Source organism: Corvus kubaryi, unplaced genomic scaffold (assembly GCF_017639235.1).
Source record: "Corvus kubaryi isolate FWS band 111438036 unplaced genomic scaffold, C.kubaryi_AGA036_p1.0 37395, whole genome shotgun sequence".
Classification (NCBI taxonomy): domain Eukaryota; kingdom Metazoa; phylum Chordata; class Aves; order Passeriformes; family Corvidae; genus Corvus; species Corvus kubaryi.
The window spans coordinates 6,670,065-6,680,667 of record NW_024581134.1 but is presented as its reverse complement, the minus strand read 5'-3'; the positions used below and the strand labels follow the sequence as shown (position 1 = coordinate 6,680,667).

Here is a 10,603-nt window from a genome sequence, read left to right as displayed (position 1 = left end):
TCACAGTGCAGCAGGAGCCTCCGGAGTGCCCACACTGGGCTCACAGTCAGTGCCGTGCTTCTGTCACCACCAAGCCCCAGCACAGCTGCCCAGGGCAGCAGTGGAATCCCTGGCCCTGCAAGTGTTCAGAAAACGCGTGGATGTGGCACTTGAGGCTTGGTGGTGACCTTGTGACAGCACTGGATTGACAGCAGGTGATCACAGAGGCCTTTCCCAGCTGTGAGGACTCCACGATTCCATGGTGCATCCCCCCAGTGCTCTGCCCATTTTCCCTGTGCCCATTTTGTACTCCAAAGCCAGGAGAGCAGGCTCCAAACCCAACACTTGAGCAAAGCCAAACCATTCCCAAACAGATTGTCCAGAGCAGCTGGGGCTGCCCCTGGATCCCTGGCAGTGTCCCAGGCCAGGCTGGACACTGGGGCTGGGAGCAGCCTGGGACAGTGGAAGATGTCCCTGCCATGGCAGGGGTGGAACTGGATGGACTTTAAGGTCCCTTCCACCCAAACCAGTCCAGGACTCCATGGTTCTAAGAAATGGCCAAGGAGGATCCCAAGGTGTAAATCCTGAGGCCTAGAGCTGCTCCTGGTGATGTAGGAATGCCTTCCCCAAAGTTACTCATATTGTACTAGTCCAGGTGCTCCATCCTGGGACAGGCCTGGTTCTATGATTTAATCCTCTTGTCCCCTCTGGGAACAAAATCCTGCTCTCACTCCTTTTCCCAGTGATTGTACAAGCTGGAGTGGGGTTTCTAGCAGATATTTCCATGCCATGACAGCTTTCCCTGTCTCTGCATCCTAAACCCCTCATCCCCAAATCCTGACCTCCTGGTGCTGAACACATGGCTGTCCACGTAGGCCGGAATCCTGTGGCTGGGCACGGAGCCTCCGAAGGGTTGGCGGTCCTGGAACAGGGACACGGGGGGCTGGGACTCCTGGGCACTGGGGACACTCTCCTGGGAGCTGAAGTCAGACCTGCTGAAGAATTAAAACCAGTTTGACCATAAAGCCAATGGGTGCCTTTGCTCTGAGCAGCTCACACGAGGGTTCAGGGTCTGCCGAGGGTGGGTCCTGCCTCTTCCTACAGGGAACAGGGAGAACTGGGACACCCTGTTGTTAATAGAACCGTAGGATCATGGAATTGTGGAATCCCAGAATGGTTTGGGTTGGGAGGGACCTTAAAGCTCATCCCATCTCACCCCTGCCATGGGCAGGGACACCTCCCACTGTCCCAGGCTGCTCCCAGCCCCAATGTCCAGCCTGGCCTTGGGCACTGCCAGGGATCCAGGGGCAGCCCCAGCTGCTCTGGGCACCCTGTGCCAGGGCCTGCCCACCCTGCCAGGGAAGGATTCCTTCTCAGTATTCCTGTGGTCAGTGGCATTGGATTGGCACATTTCCTGGGTCCAGCCCTTCAGCCAGGAGTGTTTCAAGGAGCAAAGGATGAGGGTGAGCGAGCCACTGATGGCACAAACAGGGATGTCCCCACCGTACCTGGCTGGCACCGGGGCGGGCTCGCTGTGCCTGCAGCCCCCTGGGCTCTCACGGGGACTGTCTGTGCTGGGAAGGGTTTGTTCCTCATAGTCCAGAGTGATCCTGGTGGGGAGGAAAGAGCTGTCAGGAGCTCTGGCACCTCTGTCTGACCCCATCCACTGTGGGGGCAAATGCAGGGACACCGTGACTGTCACAGGATCAGTGTCAGGAGGCTTTAGGTTGGGAGGGACCTTAAAGCCCACCCAGTGCCACCCCTGCCATGGGCAGGGACACCTCCCACTGTCCCAGGCTGCTCCCAGCCCCAATGTCCAGCCTGGCCTTGGGCACTGCCAGGGATCCAGGGGCAGCCCCAGCTGCTCTGGGCACCCTGTGCCAGGGCCTGCCCACCCTCCCAGGGAACAATTCCTGCCCAATCTCCCATCCAGCCCTGCCCTCTGGCACTGGGAAGCCATTCCCTGTGTCCTGTCCCTCCATGCCTTGTCCCCAGTCCCTCTCCAGCTCTCCTGGAGCCCCTTTGGGCCCTGCAAGGGGCTCTGAGGTGTCCCTGAATCCTTCCCTTCTCCAGGTGAGCACCCCCAGCCCTCCCAGCGTGGCTCCAGAGCAGAGGAGCACCTCCCAGCCCTCAGAGCAGCTCTGTGGCCTCTTCTGGCCTTGCCCCAGCAGCTCTACGTCCTTCTGATGCTGAGCTGCAGCAATCCCTGGGAGAGCTCCCTGCAGTGCTGTGCTCCAGGGGGAAAGGTGGCACTGGCAGAGCCTGTATTGGTTTCTGAATTCCTTGAGCCAAGAAATGAGCATCTGGGTGCCTTTGGACAGGCTGGGAAGGAGAACTGGAGGTGTGTGAGGGAGTGTCCTGGTGCCCCAGCTCCGCACCTGGCCCCACGTGGGTCAGACTCGTTTGCCTGTGGAATGTCTGGAGCTGGGATGCTGCTTCCTCCAGGAACAGAGCTGGACCTGCCAAGACATGAGACCTTTACAGTTTGTCTCTCCTTAGAGACCCTCTGCTCCCAAGTTTAAAGTCGAGGAAGCGACTCCTGGCAGCCCAGCTGGACAGGGTTTGATGGCTCCAGCTAAGGAGGATAATTTCTCCCAGGTTTTCCTATAAAACCACGGTAAAAGATTCATACAGGAGAAGCAGCAGTAGAATCAGGCCCAAAAAGGCCTCAGGTTACACTGGAGGAGGTTTAGGTTGGATATTGGGAAAACTTTCTTCATGGAAAGGGTTGTCAAGGCCTGGCAATGTTCAGGGAATGTGTGGATGCAGTGCCTGAGGACAGGGATTAGTGCTGAACATGGTGGTGGTGCTGGCTGATGCTTGGACTTGATCCGAGAGGTCTTTTCCAACCTTAACAACTCCGTGATTCTATGAGAAGGAAAACCTGGGAGAATATTTATCAGCAGGGGGGAAGATGCCCAAGGAATGACCCCTCATCCCACAGGAGAAGGCGGGGGGGGGGGATTGCCCCATTCCTTACCCAGGCTCAGCAGGATCCTCCAGCCTGGGGGGCTCCGGGTGGGTGTCATGGCCAGGGAGTCCTTGGCCCCTCTCAGTGAGGCTGGCTGAGTCCAAAAACCTAAACCAGACATCCACAATTGGGAAAATCCATGCTGGGATGGGCAGACACCCATTCCCTGCAGAGGAGCAGGCCGGGAGCAGGAGCCAGTGTGGCCAGAGCCATTCCAAACCTCCCAGACCACCAACCCCAAACCTCCCAGACCATCAGCCCCAAACCTCCCAGACCACCAACCCCAAACCTCCCAGACCATCAGCCCCAAACCTCCCAGACCATCACCCCCAAACCTCCCAGACCATCAGCCCCAAACCTCCCAGACCACCAACCCCAAACCTCCCAGACCACCAGCCCCCAAACCTCCCAGTCCCCCCAGTCCTCACCTTGTGTCATGCCAGTAGGGCTGCTGCTGGGCTGGGCCCTCGGGATTCGTGGAGCTGCTCCTCTCCTCATAGCCCAGGACAGACCTGGCAAGCAGAGCAAGGCCCATGACATCCCTAAAAACTGGCACCTGGATCCTGGCACTGCTCTGCTCACCAGCTGCCAGCCTGCCCTGGGACTTTTCTCTAGAACATGACACAGTCCCTGTATTCCAGCTGCTTCCAGCTCCCTGCTGCTGCTCCAGCATCCCTGGATTTTCAGGGGATTAAGAGGGAGTGACTGAACCCCACTGAGAACACAAGAGGAGGAAAAATCTGGAGTGCTTGGCTGGTCTCAAAGGAGATGGAGAGGGATACAACACAAAGATCCTGGTTTATTTAAACCTCAGTTGTCTCCATCTGTGGGATAAAAGCTGGAGAAGGAGCCTCTTTCTGTGCCTGCCCATTCGGGTTTCCCTTGATCCTCAGGATTATTCCTACATCCACTAAATTCACCCTATTCTTACCTTTTAAAGGAATATTCTGTGTCCTCGATGTGCACAGGGCTTCTCTCAGTGGGAGGAAAGGGGACATCGGGCTGCAAGTGAGACCTGGCAAAAAAGGGGGAATTCAGAGCTTCCAAAGGCTTCCAGGGGATTTGTATGGAGCAGCAGCACTGCACTTTGTATCAGCCCAGGAAACACAAAGGAATTGTCTCAGAGAACTGATTTTCCTTCAGAAAAACCCATTTTACATCTCTAACTGAGAGGAGGAGAGGCTGCTGGTGGAACTGAGGAGGTTACTGGGACCCGATTCCCACACATCTCTGTGCAGGAATTCCCTGTCCTGTCCCAGGATGGAGCACCTGGACAAAGCACAACATGAGCAACTTCGGGGAAGACATTCCTGCATCGCCAGCAGCAGCTCCAGGCCTCAGGATCCTCCTCACCTCAGCACAGAGGGCTGAATTCATTCCATAGAATCCAGGAATCATGGAATGGTTTGGCTTGGAAGCACCTTGAAGCCCCTCCAGTCCCACCCCCTGCCATGGGCAGGGACACCTCCCAGCACTCCAGGTTGCTCCAGGCCCTGTCCAACCTGGCCCTGAAATCTGCTCACCTCAAGGCCTTTGATGGGCCAGTGCATGGAAATGAATCCCAAAACAATGGACAAGGGAGGGGAGCAGCTCCAGGGAGATCCCAGTGTTTGCTGCCAACAGCAGCAATTCCCTCCCGACCCTGCACCTCTGGCAATGTCACGGAGAAAAGGCTCTAAACTCCTGTGGGGTGGAGGCACTAAAGGCAATGCTGAAGCTGCTGGGTCTGCTCCCACAATCCCAGAGGCTGGAAAAGGCCTCTGGGATCGAGTCCAAGCTGTGCCCGATGCCCACCTTGTCCCCAGCCCAGAGCTCTGAGTGCCACCTCCAGACCTTCCTTGGACACCTCCAGGGATGGGCACTCCAAACCTCCCTGGGCAGCCCCTTCCAGGGCCTGCCACCCTTTCCATGGAGAAATTCCTCCTGAATTCCCAGGCTGCTTGTCTGGGATGAAGTTGTGTAACAGTGAACAGAAGGATGCCGTTCCCTCTTTCACCCACCAGGATTTTCCATTTCCGGTTGTTGCCCGGTTTGAATTCTAATCCCAGCCCTGCTCTGGACAAGTTGCTTCTTCCCAGCCCAGCTGGAAGCAGAGGTGCCAGCCCCAGGCCCTGAGCAGGGTCCCACCTGGTGTCACCCCGGCAGGGAGAGGGCTCGGACTGGCGGAGCAGCTCCTCCGGAGCATCCCCAGGTCTGTCCCAGGAACCAGAGCCGGACCTGCAGGGAGAAGGGGGATGGGATGGTCCCAGCAGGAAGCTCAGCAGGTGGAGAACACCAAGAAGCGTAAACATCAACCATGAGCTTTTCCTGGCTCCAATGGAACATCTTTTCCTCCCTCCTGCTTAGCTCTGGAAATTTCCTGAAGGGCTGAGCTCCAAATCCAACCAACTCGTCCTTGTGTGAGGAAAGCAGCTGGGAGATCCCAGGCCTTTTGAGCCCACCCCCCTTTTCAAGGGCTGCTCCCAGAACTCGTCTGCAGGGCAGTGCCAGGTCAGAACACCCCCCACTCTAAAATGAAGGGGAAAAAGGGAATTTCCCACTTACTCTGGTGGGTAAAACCTATTCTTGGCTTCTGTGTGCTCAGGAAAACTGGAAAAGAGAGACACAGCTTGAGGAATGCTCTGCAGTGACTTTCCCGAGCATCTCACAAAGGACAGAGCAGCTCTACAAAGCCCAGATGCAATGGGTTTTTCCGTCAGGAAACATCCATTCCCAGATTCCAGCCAGCTCCAGAGCAGAATTTCATGGACTGTGCAGTGCCCAGGTCAGGAACCCCACAGGGACTCTACCTTCCATTCGTGGAAGCCCCGGTGGCCCTGGGGGCCTGTTCATCCCATGGCAACACCTCAGGCTTTTCCTTCAGAGCTTTGTCCCTAGAATAAGGGAAATCCCAGTGAAAATGGGGCCTGTCAGCATTTGTAGGGTATCATCCCAGAAAATCTGCTGATATTTAGTTGGGTGGGGAACAAAACGGGGTTAATCTCTCTATCAGGCCAAGCAGGGCCACATTCCCGAGCCCAGTGGGCAGATCAGGGATCATGGAACCATGGACCAACATCAGCAGGAGCCACCACCTGCCAAGGGCCAGCACAGCCCCTGGAGGTGGGACACTTGCAGGGAATGGCAGTGGGAGGCAAATGGAGCAGCAAAATGAAGTGAAATATGGGGAGTGGAGTGTTCAGGGAGCGAGGCAGGGAGGAGAATCCCAGGGGAGTGAGGGAAGAGAGGAGAGCTCTGCCAGGCTGCAGCTCTGCCAGCAGATGATGCTCTGGGAGTGCAGCCCAGCCCGGGGCACACCAGGAGCTGCTGCTCCCGAGAGAATCCAGGGTCAGGCCTCGGTGCAGCAGCACGGATCAGCCCCTGCCCGTTCCTTACCCATCCCCAGGCTGGGACACCGCTTCCAAGGAGAATTTCCCATTCGGGGCCTGTCTGTCCTCACCATTCCTGCAGGGAAAACAGTGGGAGCATGAGGGAGGGGGAGGAGGAGCCGGGAGCTGCACAGGAAGGTGTTGGAAGTGAGCTATGAGCAGGGCAGGAATGAGGGAGAATCATTGGAGGAGCCCATGGAAGGGGCTGGATTCGGATTCCCAGCACAGAATGTTCCCTCCCGGACGCTTTTGCCCCTTCCCTGGATTCCCTGCGTGGTGTTTGCTGTTCTGTGCTGCTCCGTGTCCTGGAGGATTTCGTGTCTGCAGGGAATCCCCCCAGGCAGAGCTGCTGCTGCAGGGCCTCCAGACCCACCTGATTTCAGCAGGAGTGGAGATTTCCCCCGAGGTTTCACTCGGGGATGGGGATGTTTGGCTCCTGCTGCCTGGTTTGGGGCTGTGAGAGAGGACAAAGGACAAAGCTGTCATTCCTGGTCAAACCAGCTCCAACTGCAGCTGCCCAATGTGCCCTGCACGGAATGGGACTGGAGAAGGTGGGAATGAATCATCACTCTTCTCAATCCATTCACTGACAAAGTCCTCTTATCAGAAGCAAGTTTTAAATTAAAAGCACTGATTTTGCCAGGAATTGCCACCTTCTGCAGTGACACACCAACAGAAGCACCAGGACAAAGGCAGCAGCCAAAGTGCTGTTTGCAGTGAGAACTATTCCACCTTTTTTATACTCCAGGCATGGATTCAGTCAAAAACATCGGAAAACAACTGAAAATTATTCCCTTGCACCTGTTTGGCAAGAAAGAGTTCAGCTGGATGGGGCCTGGAGCAACCTGGGATAGTGGAAGGTGTCCCTGCCCACAGAGGGTGGCACTGGATGGGCTTTAAATCCAGGGGCAGCCACAGCTTCTCTGGGAAGTCTCCTCTGCCAACCCTCCACGTGTGGCTGTGTTTGGACAGCCAATAAATGCACTTATCCCCAAGCTGGTGAAGCCCTGGAACCAGGCATCCCTCCCCAAGGAACGGATACCTGCTGCTGTCCGGTGAAATCCTGGATGAACCCGGCACAGCTGGACTCCTCCTCTGCTGTCCTTCCTCCTCTTCTATCTCAATTCTTTCCACAGCGAAAAAGAGACAAATGTCACATGGTTTCCTCTTTTCTGTAGCTTTCCAGGCAGTTTATCTCCATTTTCCCCCACCCTGTTTCCCCTGGAGCAGGAATTTCCTGCTCCTCCTGCTCCCTGTGCTCCTGCTGAGCATCCCAAGGGACTGAACACAGCCAGGCATTTTTGCTCACACAGCATCAGGTGAGTTCTTGGATTCCAGAGGGAGCCCTGGGCTCCTTTCGCCATCCCACTGACAGCCTGAGGAGGGAGATGCCTGAGGAGCATCCTCCTGGAGCAGCTGCCCGGGAAACAAGATGGCTGTGACTGAGTCTCTGCAGTTTCAGCTCGCCCATAACCCAAAGCACCATCAGGATTGTATTCCCAGTGTTTCCAACACTGTTTCTCCCAGAACAACCCCAGCGGGATCCAACCCCCAGCATCCCTTTTCGAGGAATTGTTCTTCCTCTGCCGTGAAACTCCCGGGATCTGCTGTCCCAGCCTGGCACAGGCACCCAGCCCCAGCAGTGCTTCCCGAGCTCCAGCTCCTACCTCTTGGCAAACAGGGGTGGGAATTCCTGGGTCGGGCTGCTGTGGAGGAAGGATTAAGGAGCAGTTAAAGGATTGGAGGGAAGGACTCGCCTTGGGCAGGGGCAGAGCCCGCCAGGACCCTGCCCCACGTGTGCAAGGTCCCGTCACCCCGTGGGCTGAGCTGAGACCGGGGTCTCACACCTGGGCAAATTCCCAATGAAATAACACAACAAAACTGCAGAGAGCAGCTTAAGAACTGAGGCTGAAAACTGGGCTCTGCATCGCCTCAGGGAATTAGGGACTCCCACAGTTTTTCTTTTCCGGAAATTCCATCCCTCTTAATAAGGAAGGCTTGGAGGATTTCCCCAGCTCTGCAGACACCTGCAGGTATCAGGGAATGGTTTGGGTTGGAAGGACCTTAAAGATCTTCCTGCCCTACCCCCTGCCCTGGGCAGGGACACCTCCCACTGTCCCAGGCTGCTCCCAGCCCCAATGTCCAGCCTGGCCTTGGGCACTGCCAGGGATCCAGGGGCAGCCCCAGCTGCTCTGGGCACTCTGTGCCAGGGCCTGCCCACCCTCCCAGGGAACAATTCCTTCCCACTATCCATCCAGCCCTGCCCTCTGGCACTGGGAAGCCATTCCCTGTGTCCTGTCCCTCCATGCCTTGTCCCCAGTCCCTCTGCAGCTCTCCTGGAGCCCCTTTAGGCTCTGGAAGGGGCTCTGAGCTCTCCCGGGATCCTTCTCCAGGTGAGCACCCCCAGCTCTCCCAACCTTCCCTTGTAGGGGAGGAGCTCCAGCCCTGGGAGCATCTTTGTGGCCTATCCTCGGCTGCTGTGTTGGAGAGGTTCCCTTCCCCTGTGCCCCCTCGAGCAGCCCTTCCCTGGCTCCTGTGCCATCCCCACCCCCTGGACACTCACCCGTTGCTCTTCTTGGCCGCGGACAGGACGTAGGCGCGCTCCCGGCCGGCCGAGCGCCGCAGGACGTTGTTGGCAGCCTCCGTCCTGGAAGGGAGGGAGGGAAGGGGTCACATCCTGCTCATCCCAATACTCCCTGCTGGCTGGAGCTGTGGACAGGCTGGGGCTAACCCTGACAGAGCTCCTGCGCTCTGGGGAGCAGATTTCATGGAATGGTTGAGGTTGGAAAAGACCTTTGAGGTCATCCAGTCCAGCCATCAACCAGCACCATGGTCACCACTGAGCCATGGCCTCAAGTGCCACAGCCACAGGATGGGGACTCCACCACCGCCCTGGGCAGCTGTGCCAGGGCTGGACAATCCATTGCAGACCTGGACTGGTGCAATATTGGGTTCCATGCACAGAAAAACGGGACATGGGCTCTGTGGCTGACACACTCCATGGAGTGTCTGCACCGGCCTCGGTACCACCCACTGTCCCAAGGGAGAGGGCAAATCCCTGGAAGGGCCTGGGACACTGCCAGGGATCCAGGGGCAGCCCCAGCTGCTCTGGGCACCCTGTGCCAGGGCCTCACACCCTCCCAGGGAACAATTCCTTCCCAAGATCCCATCCAGCCCTGCCCTCTGGCACTGGGAAGCCATTCCCTGTGTCCTGTCCCTCCAGCCCACATCCCAAATCCCTCTCCAGCTCTTTAGTGGTTGGAGCCCATTGGACAGTGACCAAGATTTCCTTTGTACACATCTTGTGGCTGAGGAAAAGGGTCCTCAGAAACCCCATGAGAAGCAACGAGGCTGCAGCCAGAGAGAGCAGACCTGTTGCTGTCCCTGTCCTGTGCCCCATCCCTGGCAGTGCCCAAGGCCAGGTTGGACACTGGGGCTTGGAGCACCCTGGGATACTGGGAGGTGTCTCTGCCCATGGCAGGGGTGGGGCTGGATGAGCTTTGAGGTCTCTTCCACCCAACCATTCCAGGATGATTCCCGATAGGAGAAGGACAGCCCTGCCTGGATCCGGCGTCGGGTGCCAGTCCTGGAGTGATCCCAGCTCCGAGGGCACCCACAGGGGGGGGAGCTGGGCTCCTCCCTCCCGGCTGTTTGTGCATCTCCATCCTTCCCCATGGACACGGGGCAGCCCGTGGATTCCACGGCCCTTCCCAGCTGCCGGGTTAATTGGGCCGCGCTGTCAGGCTGCATCACGTCAGGATTTTAATGACGCTTTGTCGGCAGTGCGGTGGCCCGTGGGCAGAGCCAGGCTCGGAGCAGCGAGAGCTGTGATTGTCCTTGGATTGCCACCAGCCCTGCTCCATGCCCGCATCCACCAACCCCCCAGGATGGAGCAGCCTGGCTGGGGCGAGGCCCCTTGTGACTGTCCCTGCAGCAGCACGGAGCCACCTCCAGGCCTCACCTCTTCTTATGCTCATCCGGGGAAAAAGGCACATCCTCCTCATCGCCATCCACGGATTTCTGCCGGACGTTGTACGGAGCTCTGCCATGGGGAGGGAGGGAAGGGAGAGCCGGGGTCAGGGAATTGCTGCCGTGGCTGGGGCAGAGGCAGCAGGAACACAAGTGAATCCAAGGGAATGGTTCAGACCCTGGGAAACACCTGCATTTCCCAGTGGGGTGCACGTGTCCCTGTAGGATTTTTTTCCTTAGTCCAGGGGTTAAGCCCAGAGACTCCAACCCCATTTCGGATCAGAGCCACAGGCTGGGACATGAAAAGCTGGGCAGG

The 10,603-nt window shown here is 57.6% G+C and overlaps 1 protein-coding gene across 10 annotated transcripts in view; it reads right to left on the bottom strand.

Moving 5' to 3' along the window:
- The window catches only part of ZNF185 (zinc finger protein 185 with LIM domain), a 29,539-nt gene that overhangs the window by 8,715 nt on the left and 10,221 nt on the right, over window positions 1–10,603 (bottom strand). For 5 of the 10 annotated variants that reach the window (XM_042040015.1, XM_042040014.1, XM_042040008.1 and 2 more), the window contains exons 8-22: window positions 10,280–10,360; window positions 8,882–8,965; window positions 7,986–8,024; window positions 7,361–7,444; window positions 6,692–6,772; window positions 6,326–6,394; window positions 5,740–5,823; window positions 5,495–5,539; window positions 5,078–5,167; window positions 3,882–3,965; window positions 3,379–3,462; window positions 2,960–3,058; window positions 2,358–2,438; window positions 1,488–1,589; window positions 822–974 (exon numbers count right to left, since the gene is read on the bottom strand). In XM_042040015.1, coding sequence (XP_041895949.1) covers window positions 822–974; window positions 1,488–1,589; window positions 2,358–2,438; window positions 2,960–3,058; window positions 3,379–3,462; window positions 3,882–3,965; window positions 5,078–5,167; window positions 5,495–5,539; window positions 5,740–5,823; window positions 6,326–6,394; window positions 6,692–6,772; window positions 7,361–7,444; window positions 7,986–8,024; window positions 8,882–8,965; window positions 10,280–10,360 — 1,260 coding nt within the window. The remainder of the gene's footprint in view (window positions 1–821; window positions 975–1,487; window positions 1,590–2,357; window positions 2,439–2,959; window positions 3,059–3,378; window positions 3,463–3,881; window positions 3,966–5,077; window positions 5,168–5,494; window positions 5,540–5,739; window positions 5,824–6,325; window positions 6,395–6,691; window positions 6,773–7,360; window positions 7,445–7,985; window positions 8,025–8,881; window positions 8,966–10,279; window positions 10,361–10,603) is intronic. The other 5 variants (XM_042040011.1, XM_042040012.1, XM_042040017.1 and 2 more) reach the window with 5 other exon arrangements.